This window comes from Hylobates moloch, unplaced genomic scaffold, assembly GCF_009828535.3.
Source record: "Hylobates moloch isolate HMO894 unplaced genomic scaffold, HMol_V3 SCAFFOLD_14, whole genome shotgun sequence".
NCBI lineage: Eukaryota > Metazoa > Chordata > Mammalia > Primates > Hylobatidae > Hylobates > Hylobates moloch.
This window is the reverse complement of record NW_026652289.1, coordinates 49,430,659-49,454,719: the sequence shown is the minus strand read 5'-3', so window position 1 is coordinate 49,454,719 and position 24,061 is coordinate 49,430,659. Positions and strand designations below refer to the sequence as shown.

The 24,061-nt window shown below is 41.5% G+C and overlaps 1 protein-coding gene across 1 annotated transcript in view; it reads left to right on the top strand.

Moving 5' to 3' along the window:
- TMED3 (transmembrane p24 trafficking protein 3) overlaps nt 1–18,775 on the top strand; it is a 77,527-nt gene extending 58,752 nt beyond the window's left edge. Inside the window, exon 3 of the mRNA XM_032174823.2 lies at nt 17,003–18,775. Within this exon, the coding sequence (XP_032030714.1) occupies nt 17,003–17,053 (51 nt within the window). The 3' untranslated portion in view covers nt 17,054–18,775. The remainder of the gene's footprint in view (nt 1–17,002) is intronic.
- Nucleotides 18,776–24,061: the final 5,286 nt, after the last annotated feature.

Below are 24,061 nucleotides of genomic sequence, written 5' to 3'. Positions count from 1 at the left end.
TATCTGGGGCCAAATGTCGCCTTTCCCCAGGTGAGAGGAGTTGAGCATGCACTCAGTCTCCCATGGAGCTAATGGCTCCCTGTGTCCCAGCAGCTGTTATCCCACTCCCTACCATGTCAGAGTCCTAGCATCTGGCGTCTAAGCTCACACTGACTTTATTGTCTGCATGCCAGGCCCCCTTGCCCCTGGGGCATAGTCATGGTTTGTTCAAATGTCCCCTCCTCTTCATTTCTCCACGAATGAGGAAGAACAGGGTGCTGTACACTTCACCATGTTGGCCTTTTGCTTTTGGGTTTCCCCTATAAACCTGTTCCTTATACCCACTGTGAGTGACAGGGTGTTGTTTGGCCCCACCCACCTCTCCACATGAAGGGCCCCCATTTAAGTAGATTTAATTAATTCCAAAGCAGGCCAGGGCACTATTCAGAACAGCCTCAAGACCTGAGTGATTTGCATCTTTTAGTTCACAGACTCCATGCTCCTTAAAAGCCACAAGTAGCCCTTGGTCCTAGAGAAAGAAAAGGGAGTGTCTTCATGAATATTAATGATATTTGATAATAAATGAATGTTATTATGACTTTTGTTTCTAAGTTTCTTGAATATGTGGACAAAAATAAAACTTTCCAGGTTTTCAGCTTCCTGGACACATCATTTAGTACAGCCTCTTGGCTTTAATTGCCTCGTCTGGACAACTGAGAGAGAATTTTAATATTGTAAGATGTCTAGGGAAGAAATACCTCATTGGTCCTCGAGTTTCCAGGGTTATCCTGGAGTTCTTTACCTTATTCTGAATTATAAACTCCAAAGCAATGTATATATATATATATATATATATATATATGTATAAGTAATATCAATATCCAAAAGTAAAACATGTAAATATATAGAGGCAGACCCCATTTTTACCTGTACGTTGGAGGGGGCAAAGGCTGCATACGCAGCTTCTGGAATATGTTAACGATCATGACAGCTTGGGTCAGTGCTGATGTTGGTGACAATGCCAAGCAGAAAGGGGCATGAAAGGGGTTTTCCCTGGCACTAGCCATAGCATTGAGAATGAACCTAGGAAATGCACAGGTTTTCACTCACTTTAAGTACGTAAATAACAACAACTGAGAGTCCATTATTTTTGTCTGCTTAGATCCATTTTTCCTAATTCTAATCACAGAACTTCTAGCTTTTCTTGGAAACTGCCCTTTGCACACTGTCAGTCCACATGGTTCAAGTGGAGCTGATTATAAACCAAGTTTCATTTTCACCTGACCCCACTGCTGGGTCCTGAATTAGACATTAGAGCTTTTTATTCTTCTTTCCAGGTGAAGGATTTAGGTGGAGACCTAAAGGCATCTTTAACCAAATGCATCTCATGTGGTGCCTAACAAAGTCCAATATGATGCAGAACTAAAACAGAGTTGGTCAGCAGGTTACTGGATACTATAGAAAATTGGATTAGTGAAGTGGAAATTACTCCAGCACTCAGGTGGTGTTATCAAATCAAACTTGAAGTCTGCTCACCTGGTGCAGTAGGACCAGAGATCCACACTGGGTTTGCAGTGGGAGAAAGGGAGGTTTTTATTTGTAGGGCACAAAGCAAGGAAGATTGAGAAGCTAATGCTTCAGTCTTGACACCCAAATCCTGGCAGCATCTAACACCTCTTCCTTAAACTCTGCCCTGAAACACCTAACACAAGCCCAAGTCCTATCATAGGTCTTTTCTAACAGTGTCTTACAGAGGCACCCCACAGTTCCCAGAGTGTGCAAGCTCCCTCAGAGCAAGAAGTAAACCCCACCTGTTCCACCACAGGTGTTTTGGGTGGTCTTTGGCTGGGGTGTTAACACTTTCATCTCCGAATATGCTGCCAGCAAAGGCTGTTGGACAACCGGATGGGTTGCAGGTACAGGGTTTTTAAAGGCAGGGGTAAATTTCAGGAAAGTAGAAGTTACATGTAAAGTAATAAATGAATACATGGAAATTGCACATTGGTTTTGCCCTAAAGGGTGAAACATCTTGAAACAGGGTCTTACAGATCAAAGGTAGATTCAAAGATTTTCCGATTTGCAATTTATTAAGGAAGAGAAGCTTTGTTGAAAAAAAAATTTTTTTTTTTTTTGAGACGAAGTCTCGCTCTGTCACCCAGGCTGGAGTGCAGTGGCGCAATCTCGGCTCACTGCAAGCTCCGCCTCCCGGGTTCACTCCATTCTCCTGCCTCAGCCGCCCGAGTAGCTGGGACTACAGGCGCCCGCCACCACGCCCGGCTAATTTTTTTGTATTTTTTAGTAGAGACGGAGTTTCACCATGTTAGCCAGGATGGCCTCCATCTCCTGACCTCGTGATCCGCCCGCCTCGGCCTTACAAAGTGCTGGGATTACAAGCGTGAGCCACCGCATTTGAGGTCAGTAGAAAAGAATTAGCTCTGTTTGTGAGTATACATTTATCCAGGCCCCTCGGGAAGTAATTTAGAAGAAAGAATAGTGGTCAGAGCTCAGTCCTCAGCTCCCCATTGCCTGGGGTCTCAGTGCCAGTGGATCCATTTGGTGGGGACCCAGGTGTCTGAAAAACAACTCAGGGACGTATGTTAGGATGTTGTCTTTAGTTTCTATAGGAGAACCAAACATGTGATTCTGGCTTCTTTAGCTATTATTTTAAGTTACTATTACCTTCTTGCTTATCAAATTGCTTATTTACTTCTGAGGGCCAGCTGGGTGCCTGGAATTTCCCTTTAAGGAACTCAAGATTTTCCTTTACTTTCACGCTTAGAGGGGCTTTCATGCCTTTTTGATCATCATTCCCAATGGATGGTCAAAATCCAACATACTTTGCTGGCAGCAGATTGGAAGTTGGAAGCGTTAATGCTCCAGCCAAAGACCACTGAGAACTCCTTTAGTGCAAAGGTTGGTGTTTGCTTCTTGCCGTGAGGGAGCTTGCACACTGTGGGAATTATGGGGTACCTCTGTAAGATAGTGTTAGAAAGGACCTGTGATAGGACTTGGGCTTGTATTCAGTGTTTTTGGGGAAAGTTTAATTAAGGAAGAGATGTTAGATGATGCCAGGAATTGGGGGTTAATTCTATGTTTGGGTATCTTAATAAATCTAATCTAGAAGGAGGGAAAACGAGGTGAGGCTAAAACTGTAATTGGTAAAGAAGCAGTAGTCAGTCATATTGTAACTGAGCACCTCCATTTTTCTAAGAGTTAGTTTAATTATTTTTAATCATTTTATTATTTTCTCTTCTTGTTCCCCTGATTCTCCACTTCCTACTTAACCCTTTAGAAATGCAAATATAAGGCTGGGCACAGTGGCTCACACCTGTAATCCCAGCAGTTTGGGAGGCCAAGGTGGGCGGATCACATGAGGTCAGGAGTTTAAGGCCAGCTTGGCCAACTTGGTGAAACCCCATCTCTACTAAAAATACAACAATAACAACAACAACAAAATTAGTTGGGCATAGTGGCGCACGCCTGCAATCCCAGCTACTCGAGAGGCTGAGGCAGGAGAATCACTTGAACCTGGGAGGTGGAGGTTGCAGTGAGCCGAGATCACGCCACTACACTCCAGCCTGGGCCACACAGTAAGACTCTGTTTCAAAAAAAAAAAAAAAAAAAAAGAAATGCAAATGTAGCCTTTACCTCTTCTTCACCAGACATTCCTTGCAGGGCAAGTTCGTCTAACTATGTTCTCCAAGACAGAACTCTCCTTGAGAATTAACAGTGGATTTATAAACCAAAGCATGCCCACTAGGAAACTCTCACCCACCAAGGGGTTGCCTTGAGAGATAATAGTTGAAAAACATGCCTGCTACTCTCTCTTACCTGGGTAGTTTTCAGCCTAGTCCTGCCCATGAAGATGCCAGCTATCACTAGCTTGACTGCCTGGTAGGTAAGGCACCAAGCTAACATGTAGACTCCCACCTTGCTGGCTTCCTCCCCTGCTTTTTAAAAGTGCCCACTTTCTGTTCCCAAAGCAAAGTGGTACATTTAAAGGTGGGATGCCTGTGCTTCTTCCCCTAAGCTGGCTTTGGAAATAAGTCCCTTTGTACCAGACCTCACTCTTGTTAAATGGAGTCTGCAAGTGGTTAGCAACTAACCCGCATTTCAGTTACAATATTAGCCAGAATGGGGGAATATTAGGTCATTTTTATGGTTTGAACAGTGCTCATGTTTTGTCTGTGTTCACACATAATTATGGAGTAGTCTTGTTTTTGTCTTGGTCCGTCATTGGCCCTGAGTAGCCCTGTTTGATGTTGATGTTCTGTGAAGTGGTTTATGTCTAACAGAACACCAAGGCCCTGCTGTGCCAGGCCAGCTCCTGGCTGTCAGGGGCCGCTTTGCTGTTTCTCAGAAGGAAGGGAGATCCTTCTTTTCCCCTTCTGCATTTGAAGTCACCTCCAGCAAGTGGCAATAGCAGGTCCCTGCTAGGGCAGCTTCCTGGATTTTGCTCAAGCAGGGCAGAAGTTGAGAGTTTCCTAGTGGGCATGCTTTGGTTTATAAATCCACTGTTAATTCTCAAGGAGAGTTCTGTCTTGGAGAACACAGTTAGACGAACTTGCCCTGTAGGGAATGTCTGGTGAAGAAGAGGTAAAAGGCTATATGTGCATTTCTTTTTTTTTGAGACAGAGTCTCACTCTGTTGCCCAGGCTGGAGTGCAGTGGCGCGATCTCGGCTCACTGCAACCTCCACCTCCCAGGTTCAAGTGATTCTCTTGCCTCAGCTCTCAAGTAGCTGGGATTACAGGCGTGTGCCACCATGCCCAGCTAATTTTTTTTTTTTTTTGTATTTTTTTGTAATAGCAGCAGCAGCAGCTCAAAGCTTGGACTCTGGCTCCAGCAGGAGCAGCCCCTGATGACGGTAGGTTCCAGAGCTCCTGCAGCTTCCACAGGAGTGCAGACTCCTGGCATCCCACAGATTGGGCCAGGCAGGAGTAGGGGTTCCATCAGCCCCAGCGATGGGCTCTGGGGAATATCAATTTTCCTTTTGCTGCCCCGGTCACATGGGTTTCACCTCAACCATCCCCTTTTGCTCCTCCATCACTTCTAACACTGAAACACCCAGAGTGGTTTCTGTTTTCCTAACTGGGCACTGATTGATAATGTCTCTTCATAACTAGTTCTGCCATTCAATGTCAAATGTTTGTGTCTGATATTATGACCTCCTAAGTGACAGAATTCGGTTATTAATGGGGTAGTTTTTACATGGAGACCATGAAATCCAATGATATACTGCTGGAACCCATGGATATAGTTTTGAGTCTGTGAGTTCTTAAATGGGAGGGAATGTTGGTGTAGTCCTTTGGCTTCTGATGGTTGTGTGAATGAAACAGTCATTCGCTGAGGATCTTCTGCTCGTATTGCTTCACTTGTCATGTCTGGCATTTCTCCTTTGTAGTTGACTTCCATTGCCTGAATACACAAACAGCTCTGCACTGAGCTTATCTCAGTCACAGGTTGTGTGAAAGGCATCTGAAAAGTCTTCCCAGCCAACTTCTCCAGAGAGGCAGATGAACTGTTACTAATCTGACAGTGATCAAACTGAAAGAATATTCATCTGCCCATGCTTGAAACTGCCTTAAGTTTTGAACTCTAACATACTCAAGAATGTATCTTTTAGTTTACCAAATAGTATGCCAAGTAGGCCCTACTTCAAGGAAACCAAATACACAAAGATGTGGATTCTTAAAGGAATTGATTAGGCTGCATATTTTAAAATCAAGGTCCCTAAGTAGGTTTAGATGACATGATGTATACCAACGAATTTTATATCCAAATTTTTAAAGATGCGACTATGTTAAGAAAATCCATATAAAATGTCCTTTGTTGATGAGGGTTGGGGCTGATGACTTTCTGAGTGACAGTGAGAAGTGATGGAAATGCAGCTTCCTGGGCCCCAGAATCACAGCCCAACAGGTTCTTATTGCCTGCTGCCCTTAAAAAAAACCAATGCACTGAAAACAGTGGTGTTGCAGCAAAGGAAGAGTTTAATAATTGCTCTCCAGCCAAGTGAGGAGAATGGGAGAAATTTCTCAAATCTGACTCTCCAAGAATTCAGAGGCTAGAGTTTTTAAGGGTACTTTGGTGGGCAGGAGGTTACGGAACTGAAACCATCAATGGGCCAGGGATGAAACCACAGGGGTATCTAAACTGTCTTCATGCAACTGAGTTAGTTCCTGGGAGGGGGGTCTCAGGACTAGAGGCATCTCTTGGTCTGCTGAAATGCCAAATCTGAAAAATATTTCCAAGACCAGTTCTTTAGGTTTTACAATAGTGATGTTATCTATAGGAGTAGTTGGGAAGTTATAAATTTTGCAACCTCTGGTTATGCAACTCTGGGGACAGTAAGCAACTTATAGAAAAACAAGATAGGCAGTGGCAGGTCATTGTTTATGCCTATTCTTTAGCAAAGTTCAAGCTTCTGCCATAATTCTACCTTTTCTTGTGAATGTGGTGTCAATCTCTGAACAAGAAGGGGGATCAGTTTTCCTTGTCTCAAAGTTTAACTATCAACTAAATTCTTCTCATAGTTTTCTTGGCCTCTATGCTAGAATAAACAAAAACAAACAAGCAACCAAACAAACAGAAAAACCTTAGCCTGTGGGTTAGAAGGAAGATGGAGTCAGTCATGTTAGATTTCTCTCATTACTTATAATTCTGCAAAGGCAGTTTCACCAAGATAGGTAGAGAAGTTGTAAAGTAAGTAGAAGGCTTATTGGCCCAGAGGAAATGGTGGAGATAGGCAGGGGTGGATGTCTTTGCCAGGGTGGAGAATTTGTAATGTGGGATGATGCAGGTAGAGAGGTTGAAGTACAGGTATGTTGAATTGAATGAAATTAACTTTTACTGTTCTAAGGTCCTCACCTTCTCTGCAGAATTTTCTGTGATCTTCCATACCTGAGACTTCTCCTCTCCTTTCCCTCCCTGTATTAGTCTGTTCTCACACTGCTAATAGAGACATATCTGAGGCTGGGTAATTTACAAAGAAAAGAGGTTTAATTGACTCACAGTCCAGCATGGCTGGGGAGGTCTCAAAATCATGGCAGGAGGCGAAGGAAGAACAAGGGCACATCTTACATGGTGGCAGGCAAGAGAACATGCACAGGGGATCTTCCTTTTATAAAACCATCAGATCTTGTGAGACTCATTCACTATCAGCAGAACAGCATGGGAAAACCAGCCCCCATGATTCAATTACCTCCCACTGGGTTCCTCCTGTGACACATGGGAATTGTGGGAGCTACAATTCCTGATGGGATTTCAGTGAGGACACAGCCAAACCATATCACTCCCCAACCCTGACTCTACTGTTCAGTTCCCAGCTAGGTAATTAGAATTGAACAGAATCCTTTAGAATTCTCCTTTCTTATCAGTGCCTCTTCTACACCCGTAATGTGTTCCTGTCTTTTCAAGTCAAATTTCAGGCAATGTCTGAAAAATGAGCTTTCTCCTTGTTTGTCTGATCAGCTTTAAATAACGGATCCACAATTTTTTGATTTATCTGTATGGGATTCTCCAGAGCCTAGCTCACTGGTAGCCTAGACTGATCAAATGAGTAGAGATAGAGGAGAATGGAGCCCTTGTGTTTCTGGTTTTAGCAGATTCTGTTTTATTTTTATACCTGCAAACAAATTTGCAATAGTTATTCTCTTGTGATGCAATGAATTGGTGTTTTATAAACACCACTAATCATGCAGATAAGACCAGTCATAGGCTGTTATCTCTTTTATTCATAGAAACTTCTTGGTAATGGATAGAAAGGGCTGCATTTTCAACAGGATTATGCTAGTCTGGGAACTTTGTCAAGAATCTTCCATCAAGGCATCTTAAATCTTTTTGGTTTCCCTCTTGGGCTATTTTCTTTGGCTGTTCAATTGTCTTCAACTGCAAAAGGTTATAAATATGGTTTAATGTGAGCAAGCCCATCCTTCAGTGAATTTCCCTTGCCTCCCAACAGTAGTTTATCATCTATCCCTTTCATTCCTGCAAATGAACAGAAGATTAAGTACTGGTATGAGGACAGACTCAGCATACAAAGCAAGAGTGGACAGCCTCTCTGAGATGCTGCAGCTCTGGGTTTCATGGTCTTATATAGTTGGTTTGTGTTGATGCAAAAGAGTCAAACCCTGTAAGCTATTTGAAGGGATTTATTCTGTGCCAAATATGAGTGACCAAGGCCTGAGGCACAGTCTTAAGAGATCCTGAGAACATGCACGCCAGGTGGTTGGGTTACAGCTTGGTTTTATGCAGGGGAAACATAATACATCAATCAATACATGTAAGGTACACATTGGTTTGGTCTGGAAAGACAGGACAACTCGAAGCAGGGGCTTACAGGTCATAGGTGGATTCAAAGATGTCCTGATTGGTAATTGGTTGAAAGGGTTAAGGTCTGCCTGAAGAGTTGAAGTCAGCAGGAATAGATGTTTGTAGTTAAGATAAGGGAGGTTGTGGAAACCAAGGTTCTTGTTATGTAGATGAAGCCTCCAGGCAGCAAGGTTCAGTAAATGTCTCTTATCAGACTCTAAAAGGTTAAATCTCTTAGTTAAATCTCTCCTGGATCAAGGGGAAAGACCTGGAAAAGGAAGGGGACTTTCTTCAGAATATAAATTTTCCCCAATGGCCCTGTAACATTACAGAGCTATTTTAAAATATGTCAAATAAATATATTTTAGGGTAAAATACTTCAGTTTCTTCCAAGGACTGCTATCTGCCATGTGATGCTATGCTAGAGTTGGGTTGGAATTTGGTATCTTATTGCTACAAAGAGACTGTTTTGTTAGTCTTAGGATATCTGTTTTAATGTTAATGCTAGTAAGTTGTGCCTGAATTCCAAAGGAAGGAAAGTATAATGAGGCATGTAGGATGTCCCCTCTTCTTATCATGGCCTGAACTAGTTTTTTAGGTTTACTTTGGAATGCCCTTGGCCAAGAGGAATCCATTCAGTCAGTTGGGGGGCTTAGAATTTTATTTTTTGGTTTACGTTTGAGAACTTTTCTGCCTGAGGCAAGATTATTTTTTAGGATCTGTTGGGCAGGAAATTGCTTAAACTTTGGGTGGATTCAGTTAAAAATTCCCACATGAAAAAATGCATAAAATCAAGATGGAAACTGATGAAATGCAAGTACATTCTCTCCCATCCCCAGTGTCTCTCTGCCAAATGCCTGCCAAATTATCTACCTGATTAACAAGGACTTGGGGGGTTAGGGATATTTCTGGATGAAGCATGGTTAATTATAAAGGCCTTCTTGTTCAGGCTAACTTGCAAATAGAACAGGGCAAACAGGTGGATCACATTAACTCTGCTTTGGGCCATAACTCCTTTTTCAAGTTGTCCAGTGGATTCTGGACCCCATGAAACACAGTCTAGGAGATGCTTCAAATAGACTAGTGTACTTCATTCCTAGAGCAAGCTTTTTCTGTCATTCCCTATCCTGGGTTGCTGAGCAGGACAACCAGGCAGATACGTGAAGGTCTCTTTCTCCTCCCTTAAGACTTCACACCAAAGCCATCCTTAAATTGCCAATCTTATGTCTTCACAATGCTAGACACACTCATAACTTCTAATGACCTTCAGAATTCCATAGAGTCTTGCAAAAATGTCTCATCCCCAAAGCCTCGAGAGGCTCATATAAAGGGCCCTTAGCAGCAGCATCCCTCTGGCCCTTTAATCCTTGTCATGCCAGGTGCAACTTCCCAGTTCTCTGATGCTGGGCCTTGACCAGGAAGGAGGAGAGGGTCTGTCTGTCCCATGCTCCTCAGGCCACCAATTAGCACAATGTCCCACCTCTGCTTGGTCTCCTTCTGTCTGGATAACAACTAACATTCCTTGTGTTTACCTATCTCTTTCTTGGTTAGTCCCAGGGACTTCCTCTGTGATGGTTGGGAAAAGAGAGTATTGTGTGGGGCCAAATTCCACTGTCATCCGGAGAGCTTAGAGTTTATATTAATCCATTCTCACATTGCTATAAAGAAATACCTGAGTCTGAGTAATTTATAAGAAAATAGGTTTAATTGGCTCACGGTTCTGCAGGCTATAGAGTATCTGCTTCTGGGGAGGCCTCAGGAAGTTAACCATTCATGGTGGAAGGCAAAGTGGGAGCAGGCATGTCATATGGCAAAAGCAAAAGCAAGAGAGAGAGGGAGGAGGTGCCACATACTTTTAAATGACCAGATCTTGCAAGAACTCACTAACATAAGGACAGCACCAAGAGGATGGTGCTAAATCATTCATAAGAACTCCATCCGCATGAGCCAATCACCTCCCACCAGGCCCCACCTCCACTCCACCACTGGGGATTACATTTCAACATGAGACTTGGGCAGGGACACACATCCAAACTATTCAGGGTGCGTGATTTTATGTGACATCAGAAGCCTTTCAGAGAAGGAAGGTGAGTGGTGATGGTCAGACCTGTTGTCCTGTCATCCTCTGCATCCAAGTTGAAGGGCAAAAATATGGCAGCCCTATGCTACATAAGGTTAGATTTGGGATTATTTAACCTAGCGATTTACTCTTCTCCTATACCTCCTTTGCTTATCACTTCCAAGTTAGGTGACATACCGTATCAAAACTTACTTCATCTATTCAAGAGAAAGGTTTCTTTCTTTCTTTTTTTTTTTTTTTTGAGAGGGAGTCTCGCTGTGTCTCCCAGGCTGGAGTGCAGTGGTGTGATCTCGGCTCACTGCAAGCTGTGCCTCCTGGGTTCATGCAAGAGAAAGGTTTCTTTAAGTTAAAGTATAACACTCTGTAATTTGTATAAACCATGCTATGAAGATCGGAATCCTCCATCTGACAGCTTTTGGCATTCTTGGGTAACTTAAATAAGAGTAGAGACAGAGGCCATTAGAGATAGATATTATTGGTCATTTTGTATATTGTATTTTAGGAGAGTTATGCAATGTCAGAAGATTTTGCAAACTCCAGAATTACAAAAACAACCCCAGTCCCACCCCACTTATTTTGCACTTTAATCCCATAACTACTCATTTCTTTGTGTGGAGGTGGTGGCGAGAATTTATGGGGAAGTGTTAATTTGTCAGGGCTGCTTACAGAGTGTGTTACCCAGAACAGAACACACTGTTGCAATTGTTATTTGACTAGCTCAGATAGATGAAAGACAACCCCTCCTTTGTTCTGGAACCTAGGCTTTCATTAATGTCTCTAAAATAGCATTAACCTTTTGGCAGTCTCACTGAATTGTTGACATTGGGTTACTATCCATCATAACCTCAAAATATCTTTTGTTTAGCATTTTTATTGTTGGCATTTGTTTTACTGTTTTTTAGTTGGTGCCCAGAGTTTGTTCCCCCTTCCTGGAATCATCTAGCTGGTCTAGATTTGGGTCAGTTTGGTAGTTTTTGCCGACCTCCAAGAATTCCATTCAAATAGCCTCAGGTAACAAGGCCAGTTCAAGTACGTGATGTGCTCAGTGGCTCCTTCAATCAGTGGGAGGTGGGGTCAAGACTGTGACTACTTACTGGTAGGTCTTCATGAAGCTGAGAAAACCTGGAATTAGCTGTTGGCATTGACACTTTGGGAAGAACTAGAGGGATACTGGGGAGCGGAGATTACAGGTATTACAGGTATCATAAAAAAGTACAGAATGTCTAAATGAACAAGATCACTATTTTATTTGCAATTTTAGGTTGAGCCATTTTCTTGCTCATGTGGGCCTATTTTCTTTTCTACAATGGGCCTACTTTCTAGGGTGAGGTGGATATGCCATCCTATTCAAAATAGCAAACCCTAAGTGGAGAGTGTGTGTGTGTGTGTGTGTGTGTGTGTGTGAGAGAGAGAGAGAGAGAGACAGCGAGAGAGAGAGAATGTGGGGAGGGATTTTCGAGTGTAGGTGTGGGAAGGGAGTTTTGAGTGTAGGTGTGTCTTATTTTTGTACTTTTACAGTCTCTAACACAGTGTCTGGAGTATGGAGAGTAGTCAATAAATGCACATGTAGTGAATGATTATAAAGATGTCTCTAACTTCAGATACAGATCTGTCACTTGCCAATTCATGCTTTAATAACTTTTAAAAATATCTACCATAGTGCATAGATTTTTAGTCTTAAATATTTTTAAAGAAGTAGCGAAGGACTGGTAGCAACTTAAGGCAAACTGTCATCTTTAAAAATTGCATATGAACAAACTGTTCTATAATGTTAAAAAGTTTTATATCATCCTTTTATTTGCTTGAATTTATTTTGCCACGTCCCTTCCAATACATAATTTTAACTTATACTATAATACATTTTAATATTTATTGATCATGCCATCAAAATTCCCTATATCAAAATTACAAATGGAAATTGAAATTAAACTTTTAAACAATTTCCTATGACCATAAGGCTCTAAGTGTTAAAACTTCTTCTGGATTGAATTATTAATACAATTCATTACTAGCATATATTTATTAAAAGCAACAGAGATGTATTATAAATATCGATAAGTCATTATTGAGTATTGTGTTATTTACAGTAGGGATGGCAGTTTAAACAAATCCCCAATTCCAGTGGCCTAACACAATGGAAGTTTATCTCTGGCCCATTTTCCAGTCTTAGGTGGCATGTGGCTCTCTGTCCAGTGATTCAGAGACTCAAGCCTCTTTTGATTTTATGGCTTCTCCATCCTTGAACGCTTCGTCATCTTAGCAGAATCCAGCTGGGGAAGGAAGAGGATTGTATAGGGAAGACCTTCTTAAAAGCCTTGGCCTGGAAGTTCCACCCACTGTGACTGCTTCCTTTCTATGGGTGAGAAGTAGTCACATGACCATGTGACATGCCTGAGGTCACTGGGTGAGCAGCTGCTTTCTAGGGAGGACTTTCTACTACAGGATGAGACATAGGAGCTCACAGGTGGGCCGGCAGCTAACTACAACATAAAAGGGGAAGGTTGTAAATACATTCTTTTAATGAGATGGGTGCTTGTAAAAACATTAGCATATTCCATTGATTAATTTTACTTATTGCCAAAATGTAACATGATTTAGCATCTATTCTAGTTTTTCACTTTTATAGATACAAATACTGAGAAACCTTGTTCTCAGAAATATGGAGGTGGGAATAGAAATTATGTTTTAGAATTGTGACTCAATTCTTGGAACTTCTAAGTAATATGGCAAAAGTGATATACTTATGTATCATTATCAGTCGATGACCTAATTAGATCTTTCTGCAATGTTGTTGAAATCAAATAGTTGGAAAACACCTTATTTTCAAATGATGTTGCCCATTCATGAAGTGATTTCTTATTTATATTCCTGGAACATATAACCAAAAAAACTTTACCAATATGTGTTAAGTGACTATTAATTATACGGTTGCCCCTTTACTCACAGGCACCATATTTAATCAATAAGAGTGGGGAAAATTGAAATTTTACTTTCAGTATGCCTTTGTCAGTCCAATATTATCAAATGTCTTAATTGTCTTGCCTGCTTTATAAATAATTTTTATCATGATTGAAATCTTAGAACTGCAGATTTAGCTTATTCAGTTGATGGAAAATATCTTCCATATAACCTAATGAGCAAAGCCAATTTCTTGTTGGCAAACTATTCAGTCACATTAGGTTTACTTTCTTATTTAATAAAACTAGAAAGGATTGACTTTATTTTTCAATATGTGTTTCAAAAAATAGTATTTTCAAAAGAACAATTAAGGAATAACTTAAAAGCACATCTTGTAAGATATATTACTAAGAACAATCAATAATGAAGTGATATATATCTAATAATTACTCTAATATTACTGCAATGTAAAGTGTGGCTAAAATTTGTTATTTAAGAAGCTAGGTATATGAGGCATATATTTGAAAAATGTGTATGTATTTGTGTATTAAACAGTGCTGGCTAGCTTTTTGAAATAATTAACAATTAAATAAGAACCATGTATAAAATCAGAAATTATTAATCACATTAGATATACTGATCAAACTTTCCTTATGTATTTAATGAAAGTACATAAATGAATCAGTCTGACAGCTAGCATATAATTTTGCTTTTTCTTAAGAGAGAAAAATATTAAACATTTTATAAGCTGAAAAAAGGTAATGGCAGAGTAATTGGAATAAATATTTCATAATATGATGTGTTAAAATAGATTTTAACTACGTTATTGAATGAAACACACCAAATCTGAAAGATCACAAAAGATTTTTATCTGCAGGAATGAGAGTGTATACTGGAGAATTCTGCTAGCTCAGAAAACATTCTAATCATGCTTAAAAGTATCAGCATCACTAAGCTGTGCAGGTCCTTGGTATACATATGTCTAAAAGGAATCACTTAAATATTGAGGGAGGGGCTGGATCACAAAGTCAGGAGTTCGAGACCAGCCTGACCAACATGGTAAAACCCCATCTGTACGAAAAAAACAAAAATTAGCTGGGCTTGGTGACATGCACCTGTAATCCCAGCTACTCAGGACGCTGAGGCAGGAGAATCCCTTGAACCCGGAGGTGGAGATTGCAGTGAGCCTAGATTGTGCCATTGTACTCTAGCCTGGGTGATAGAGCAAGACTGTCTCAACTATATATATATATATATATATATATTTAATATATATAGTTATACATATAGAGTCTCAACTATATACAGTTTTATATATATAATTATATGTAGTTATATATATAACTATATATATATATATAGAGAGAGAGAGAGAGAGTACATTTTCTGGGGCTCATTTTTACGTTTTCAGAGGACTGTCCCTCAAGAGTGCTGCTCTACGTGGCAATATTTGGGGGATGGAAGAGGTGAAACCCTTCACTGCTGTACTCTACAATATATCCAAATTCACAACACTCCAGCACAGGCCAACATAGGTTCTGATGTCTCACTTATCTTCACAGAAATACCTCCCAGACCTGCAGGCAGAGACAAATCCTAGACAAGCCTATGATGCTTTGATTAATCACTAATGGAGTTGTCCTTGAAGACAGTATTTTAAATTGTCACTTTGACATCCTGCAGTTTTTTTTACAGCTCAGGGCAATGCACAACAGTAAGATTCAGGATGGATAAGGATGTGCCTTTCTTTTTTGTCCAAAAATGCCATTGCAAAAGAGAAGATGGGAAAGGAGACTGTATCTGATCGTTCCAATCTGTTCTCAGGCAGATTTTAAGAATGGCCCATCGAGGCACCTGGAGATTGATTCCCTTCCAAGTCTCTGTGCAAGGGATAGTCTTGCAGTCTTAACTTTTTACTGCAATTTGATGCTTACTGGTATAGAGTCCCATGCAAGGCGATTCCCACCACCAGGTGGCAGCATCCTCTAGTTGTTGGTGGGCTCTAAGGCAGGAAAGAAACCCAGTTAAGTCTGTAACCTTAACAGCCTTAACAAATGAACCTGAGCCAAGGCATAGTGCACACAGACCCCATGAACCGAGGGAGACAAACCCACAACAGACAGAAGCTAAGGTGAATGTCTCTTAGTCTCATTTTCTGCTCACTTCAGCATGAACAGCTTGAGAGATGCACACTTAGCAAAACAGGATGAAGGTTAAAAGGTCCTCTGGAGCAGTAAGGAGGTAGCAGGTGATCTGTAGTAAAACTCCTAACTGTTCCTCTGAACCATTAGCACTTTTGGGTAACTTTTGTCTAGAACAAGTACTAAATGTCACAGAGGTTTGTTCCCCTGCCCAGTGGTGCCCAGGCTGAGAGGGCAGGTTTAACCTGGTATCTCATCAGAATAGGGACAAAAGAAGACAAGTCATATTGTAGCCACACTCACCTGGCTTGGTGTTACTAGAGCTACCTGCTGTCCCCTGGGGTGATAAACAGTTGTATTTGCCTGATTCTTCCACTGGTTTAAAAGGCTGTGTGTCGTGTGATCGCAAAGTCAGCTCAGACTCTTGACTTAACAATGTCAGAGCTGCCCTTCCTGTCCTCAAAGCACCTTCCTTCTTTCTTCCAGAGCTCACTGGGGTCTTAATGCTGTCAGAAGTATCTATATGGACTTAAAAATATTGCATCACAGCCTAGAGGTGACCAGCTCTATCACTAACGAAGAAGCAATTTAAGCTTTTGGGGCCCCAGTTTCCCAGTTAGTAAAATCATGTGCATCGCGTACAAAGTAGCTGCTTGAGAGGAGCTTCATTATTCAACAGGGCTTAGATTTTTCTGGACTTTGCGGGAAGGAGTCTCTGCCCTTCTGGGTTTTGTGCTCTGCAGCTATGGACATGAAGATCACCCCATCCTCTCGGCAGTGTTCAGCAACATGAATGGCAGGCCTGTCCTAGGAAGAGATAGACATCAAGGCCACAATGCAAGCCATGCCCAGGTCATGGGTTCATGGTACTGTTGAGTTTTGACTCTTTACTGAGGAACTGAACTGGAATGAACAGCTTAGCAGGCATTGTTCCTGGAAGGAACTTCTTTCTAGGGAGGCTATACACTGGCTGGACCCCCAGACTCTCCTCTGTGATCTGCCTCACTGAAAAGCAAAATAGTTGTGACTAGCCCTACCTTCTCTTGGCTGACAGTAGTACCTGCTTGGAGCTGCCACTTGCTGATACCCACACAAGCCCAGTGCCAGAATGCATAGCTAAAGTGCTGTTGCAAAGGGAGAGGTCATTCTTCCAGTGATGCCTGGCCTGCACTGGCAGCACCTATCCCACAGTGGCACTCTGGCCTTCCCCAGGCTGCCGGAAGCTGTGTCTGCCCTTCACAATTCTTCTGGGTGCTCAGCTCCTTTGGCTCAGAAGTTCACTACCTCTATCCCCTTAAGCTCCTGGCTGGAAACCTTAATCCCTTTCTCTATGTCCTCCACTTCACTCTGAACTTTACCAGCATGGCTAGTGGCTTTTTCAGCCACCTATCCTTCCTGCCACTCCTCATCCTGAATTTCAATCAGATCATCTACTTATGAAGTAGTATTTTCAGATATAGGGGCAGGGAAGCTTCTTTTATATTATCTTCCATGGGTGTCTCATACTATTTTCTTACCAAAACAATATAGTCTTTATTCCCATTGACAAAGTCAATTACAAGGGCGTAAACACGATTTATTTCCTTTCCAAGGGTCCCAATGCTTCACCAACACCAACACCACCACTAAGGGTTCCAGTGTGATCACCATCTGGGATCTACCTGTTCCAACTGCTTGTTTACCTCCTGTGCATGCTCCATGGGACATGGCTCTTTGCCTATAGATCGCCAGGTACCCACAGCTTTACTGCCATGGTGCACTTTACTTCCTGCCTTGTCCACTCTCACCTGCACCAGTTATTGCTTACCTGGTAATCAGTACAGTCATTGATCTTCAGGGACCATCCAGCTACCCGATTTCCAATGTGGCTGCCAGTTTGCTATCTTGTTTTGGAAAATGGTTTAAAGCTGTTGAAGATTATATCTATTTGATCCTTTGTGCCCTTAGATGGAGAAAAGAAATGTATTGAGTAGAAGCTCTGAAAGTTTGGAAGGTCCCTCACGCCATCCTCAGGTTCAGAGTTTCACTAGATGAACTCACAGAACTCAGCAAGCCAATTTACCCATGGTTACAGATTGTTAGAGCAGAAGAATACATTTGAAAATCAACAATAAGAAAAGGTACAAAAGGTAAAGTCTAGGAGACACCAGGCATGGAGCTTCCCACTTGTCACTCCCCAGTGAAGTCATACAGACTGCACTTATCTCTCCCAGCAATGATGTGTGACAATATGCCTAGGGTATTGCCAACTAGGGAAGTTCACTGGAGTCTAAGTGTCCAGAGTTTTTACTGAGGGATCAGTCACATAGATATGGCTAGCCACCCATACGACTGACTTTGATCTCTAGCCCCTCCAGAGATAAAGCTGATGTTGTGTTGTCCAAGGACCTCACCATAAATCTTATGGTTAGTACAGACTATCTGGCATGGCCCAAGGTCCTAGGTATATAAAGACACTCTCAAAAGCCAGGACATTCCAAGGGCTTAAATGTTACCTTCCAGAAACTGGGGGTAAAGAGCCAAAACTTTCTTTGGGTTAATCCTTTACTGCATAAGCTCTAAGACCCCAATAATTCACGGCCCCATTTCTGGGGAATGATTTGGCCCAGAGAAGAAATTGGAGAAACCTACCTCCCATCATCAAAGAGCTCCTGGATGTTCCATCAAGCAAACCTGTGGGAGGAAATTCAGTGTTCCTATGGAGATGGTGGTGTGACCTGAGCTGGCTCAGAGGTTCTCAAAGCTTCTTCTCAAACATTGGCAAGGTCACAGGTACCCAATAAGGTACATCTTCCCTTTCCTTCAACAGTCCAAAACCTCCAGGACTCTCTCGAGGCAGTGATTAATACTAAATGAAGGACTTGAAGGATAGGAGGGATTCTGAACAGGGTAGAAATAAATACTAGTGTGGGATATTGGTATAGTTTTCTTGGAAGAGGTAATATTTGTGTAGGATCTTGAAAAATGACATGTGTAAATGCCACAAGTAAAGGCAAAGATATATACATCATTGTGGGAATAGGAAAGAGTGTGGCACATCTGGGAATGATGAAGGGCTTTATGCAGCTGGGGGAGTCTATTGGTCAGACATGAGGCTGGAAATGGTGCAAGGGCTAGATAGGGAAGGGCTTCATATGCGATGCCAAGAAGCACAGACTATGCTGTGATTCCCTGGCAGTATAGCTGGTGGGACAAAGAGAAATCAAACTCAACAAAGTTCCCCTCTTGTCTACCATGTGTATACTCAAGTAGGTGATAAGATTGTAGGAAGAAGGTAGGATACAATAGCAGATAATTGGGTAGCCATATAGAAAAATCAAATAAAATTTGACTTTTACCTTATAAAACATATGAAAAAAAACCCAGTCCAGGTGCGGTGGCTCATGCCCGTAATCCCAGCACTTTGGGAGGCCGAGGTGGGAGAATCACTCGAGCCCAGGAGTTCGAGACCAACCTGGGTAACATAGTGAGACCTCATCTGTATAAGAAATGAACAGCAGAGGGGCGAAGATGGCCAATTAGAAGCAGCTGCAGTCCGTGGCATTCATGGAGAGGAATGAAAGGCGTGAGTGAATACAGCACCTTCAACTGAAATATCCAGGTTCTTACATTGGGACTGATTAGGGAAACAACCGTGGAGAATGAAGAAAAGCAGGGTTGGGTGATGGCCCACCTGGGAGTGACACAGAGCCAAGGGAAGTGGTGAGTGATTGTGTAACCCTGGAAAAACGTGCTTCTCCCACGGATCTTTGCAACCAATGGATCAAGAGATCCCCTTGTGAGCCCACACCACCAGGGCCCTGGGGCTGAGACACAGAGCTGTGTGGAGTCTTGGTGGAGTAACTGCTCAGGCATGCAGAGACTCAGCAGCTTTATATACTCTGGCCCTGGGATCCCTAACAGGTGTGTCTGTAACTCAGGCAAGGTGAGAGGTCCGCACATACACCTAGGAAGGGGGGCAGAATCCAGGGAGCTGAGCAGCATCATTCTGTGGGTCCCACTTCCACAGCACCTCACAAATTCCTGGGGCTCCATCCCATCTCAAGCAGGCTCCACCCAGTTGCCGGTGGCTGGCTGGAATGTTAAGCCAGTGGATCTTACTTTGTGAGGTGCTGCACCTGGGAAGGCAGCTGCAGCTGCACCTGGGGAGTTCCCATCCCACCCACCTGGAAGGAGCAGGACTCCTGCTTGTCTCTGGCTCCTGCCTGCTCCCTGGAGTGGAAGGCCCAGGTCTGCAGTCACTGGTTGGGTGCCTGCAGCTGCACCCAAGAGGGCAGATCCTGCCTGTTCCTGGCCACCTCCAAGAGCACAGGTAGGCTCAGATCCACAGCCACAGTTTGGGCAGGGATCCATTCTGCTCCCTAGAGCAGGAGGCCTGGGTCTGCAGCCACACTTTGGGTAGCTGCAGTGGCACCTGGGGAGCTCCACCCCGAACTCAGAAGGGGCAGAGCTCCCACTGGCTTCATGGAGTGTGCAGTGCCAGCCGCAGCCGGTGTGATGGCAGCAGCCTCTGCCATCACTAGGTACTATTTATTATCTTGATTTTACAAATGATAAAACAACTGTTGGATTTCAGCCCAAGTCCACCAGAATCCACAGTCTTCATTTAGCCCCCATGTTCTACAACACTAGACCAGGGGAGAAATTTGCACAGAAAGTAGTATGAATAATGGAGGTTGGGAATCAGAGAGAGCAGATAGAGAAAACAGGCTTAAAGGACTGAATGAATTACAGATAACCTGTATTTTCCAAGGGCTGGGGGCTGGAGGGAGGAGCTATTAGATTTTAATGGGTACAGAGTTTCAGTTTTGCAAGATGAAAAAGTTCTGAAGATCTATTGTCTAACAATGTGAATACATTTAATACCACTGAACTGTACACTTAAAAATGGTTATGAGGGTAAATTTAATGTTATGTGCTTTTGACCATAATAAACAAAACAAAATAACTTGTATTCACTCTCTGCAGGTGAGGGGCCACTTTTCAGAGGCACCCTCCTCATCTCTACCTCACTAGGGCTTTGCAGCAAAAAGTTTGTCTGATCATTTTATGTTATTATATGCTACATTGTTCATCGTTGAGTATATGCTGCTGCTTCTTTGACTATGTGTCCTCCTGCTTGGAGGTTTGGCTTTTCATTCTCTAAAAGGGGTATTTTGATGAATAACAGTTTTTAAATTTATTTTTGAGATGGAGTCTTGCTCTGTTGCCCAGGCTGGAGTGCAGTGGTGCAATCTCGGTTCATTGCAACCTCCGCCTCCCAGGTTCAAGCAATTCTCTGCCTCAGCCTCCCGAGTAGCTGGGATTACAGGTGTGGGCCACCATGCCTGGCTATTTTTTTTTTTTTTGTATTTTTAGTGGAGACGGGGTTTCATAATGTTGGCCAGGCTGGTCTTGAACTCCTGACCTCATGATCCACCCATCTCAGCCTCCCAAAGTGCTGGGATTACAGGAGTGAGCCACTGCGCCCGGACTTAATTTTAATATAATATAATTTATCAATCTTTTTCATTTATGGCTAACACTTTTTTTTAATCTTTTAATCTTTTTTTTTTTTTGAGACAAGGTCTCGCTCTGTCACCCAGGCTGGAGTGCAGTGGCACCCAGGCTCACTGCAGCCTTGAATCCTGGGCTCAAGCGATTCTCATGCCACAGCCCCCTGAGTAGCTGAGATGACAGTTGCATGCCACCATGCCTGGCTAATTATGGCTTCTACAAAATCCCAAACATTCTCTGCCCCCAAATTAGGAAGACAGTCTCTTGCATTTCCACTAAAAGCTTTACAAATTTCCTTTTATATTTAAGTCTATAATCCATCTGGATTGTTTCTAGTGTTTTAGAAAGTAAGGGTCCAATTTTATTTGATTTTTCCATATGACTACCCAATTATTTTAGTTTCTTATTGAAAAGATTATATTTCCCCCTCTGCTTTGCAATGTTATCTTTGTCATGAATCAAATATCTACATATGTGTCGATCTGTTTCTAGACTCTTTATTTCCATTCAGTAGCCTATTTGTCAATCCCTGTTCAAATACCACAGTGACTTGATAATTGAACCTTTATAAGTGTTGACATTTGGTGGGACAAGTCCTCTCACTTTGTCATTTTCATGGGTATCTTGGTTATTCTTAGCTGTTTGCATTTCTGTGAAAATGTTAGAAACATCTAGTGAAATTAAAATACACACACATATGCACCTGCACACACACACACATACACACACACAAGTATTATAACCCTGTTCAGATTTTCCCTGGGATTACATTGAATCCATAGGTTGATTGGGGGAGAAATGATATCTTTGCAAGACAGTTTTCCAGTCCATTCCTTTCCATTTACCTGAGTCTTCCTTCAATTTCTCTCAATAAAGTTTTATATTTCTGTTCATGTGAGTTTTATACATCTCTTATTATCTGGATTCCTACATACCTGATACTTCTTGATGCTATTATAAGTAGAATTTTTAAAATTTTCATTTTCTGTTTTTTGCTGGCATATAGAAGTAAAATTGATTTTGTTTTCTGACAATTTTGCTAATCTTTCTTATTAAAATTATTAAAATTAACTTTTAATGATTCACCTATAGTACTTCTGGGCAGTCTATGAGCACAATCATAATATCTGAAAATATAGGATTTTTTTCCATTCCAATCTTTATATATTTTATTTCTTATCTTACCATTTTAAACTGGCATGATGCCCAGTAAAGTGATGAATAGGACTGGTGATAGTGAGTGAATATTCTTGTCTTTTTCCCAATCTCAGAAGGAAAAACCTTCAGTATTTTACCATTAATTATGATGTTTTTGGTAGCCTTTTCTTTCTTTTTTGTCTATCTCTTTAGACAATAGAGAAGTAATAAAAGGGAAGTCCGCTTTTATTCCAAGTATACTAAGAGCTTATTTTTAACCATTAATGAATGATGAATTTTATAAAATGTTTTATTCTATTTTTTGAGATGATCATATTATCATGTTATTTTTCTCCCTTAATCTGTTAATGAGGAGAATTATGGTTTTTTTAAGATGGGCTGATTAGTATTCAATTATATATATATACCACAGTTTCTTTATCCACTCGTTGATTGATGGGCATTTGGGTTGGTTTCATGATTTTGCAATTGCAAATTGTTCTGCTATTAATATGCATGTGCAAGTATCTTTTTTGTATAATGACTTCTTTTCCTCTGGGTAGATACTCAGTAGTAGGACTGCTGGATCAAATGGTAATTCTAGTTTTAGTTCTTGAAGTAATCTTCACTCTGTTTTCCATAGTGGTTGTTCTAGTTTACCTTCCTACCAGCAGTGTAAAAGTGTTCCCTGATCACCACATCCACACCAACATACACTATTTTTTGATGTTTTGATTACGGCCATTCTTGCAGGAGTAAGGTGGTATCACATTGGGTTTCGATTTGCATTTCCCTGATCATTTGTGATGTTGAGTATTTTTTCATATGTTTGTAAGCCATTTGTATATCTTCTTTAGAGAATTATCTATTCATGTCCTTAGCCCACTTTTTGATGAGATTTTTTTTTTCTTACTGATTTGTTTGAGTTCGCTGTAGATTCTGGATATTAGTCCTTTGTTAGATGTGTAGATTGTGAAGAATTTCTCCCACTCTGTGGGTCGTCTATTTACTCTGCTGACTGTTCCTTTTGCTGTGCAAAAACTATTTAGTTTAATTAAGTCCCAGCTATTTATCTTTGTTTTTATTGCATTTGCCTTTGGGTTCATGGTCATAAAATCATTGCCTAAGCCAATGTCTAGACGGGTTTTTCCAATGTTGTCTTCTAGAATTTTTATAGTTTTAGGTCTTAGATTTAAGTCCTTAATCCATCTTGAGTCGATTTTTGTATATGGTGAGAAATGAGGATTCAGTTTCATTCTTCTACATGTGGCTAGCCAATTATTCCAGCACCATTTGTTGAAAAGGGTGTCCTTTCCCCACTTTAAGTTTTTGTTTGCTTTGTCGAAGATCAGTTGTCTGTAAGTATTTGGGTTTATTTCTGGGTTCTTTATTCTGTTCCATTGGCCTATGTGCCTATTTTTATACCAGTACCATGTTACTTTTGGTAATTATGGCCTTACAGTATAGTTTGAAATCAGGTGGTGTGATGCCTCCAGACTTTTTCTTTTTGCTAAGTCTAGTTGGCTATGTGGGCTGTTGTTTGGTTCCATATGAATTTTAGAATTGTGTTCTCTAATTCTGTGAAGAATGATGGTGGTATTTTAATGGGGATTGTGTTGAATTTGTAGATTATTTTTGGCAGTATGGTCATTTTCACAATATTGATTCTGCCCATCCATGAGCATGGGTTGTGTTTCCATTCTTTGATGTCATCTGTGGTATATTTCAGCAGTGTTTAGTTTTTCTTGTAGAGGTCTTTTGCCTCCTTAGTTAGGTATATTCCTAAGTTTTGTTTTGTTTTTGCAACTATCGTAAAAGGGGTTGAGTTCTTGATTTGATTCTCCACTTGGTTGCTGTTGGTGTATAGAAGAGCTACTGATCTGTGTACATTAATCTTGTATTCAGAAACTTTGTGGAATTCCTTTATCCGTTCTAGGAACTTTCTGGAGGAGTCTTTAGGGTTTTCGAGGTAAACAATCATATAATCAGCAAACAGTGACAGTTTGACTTCCTCTTTG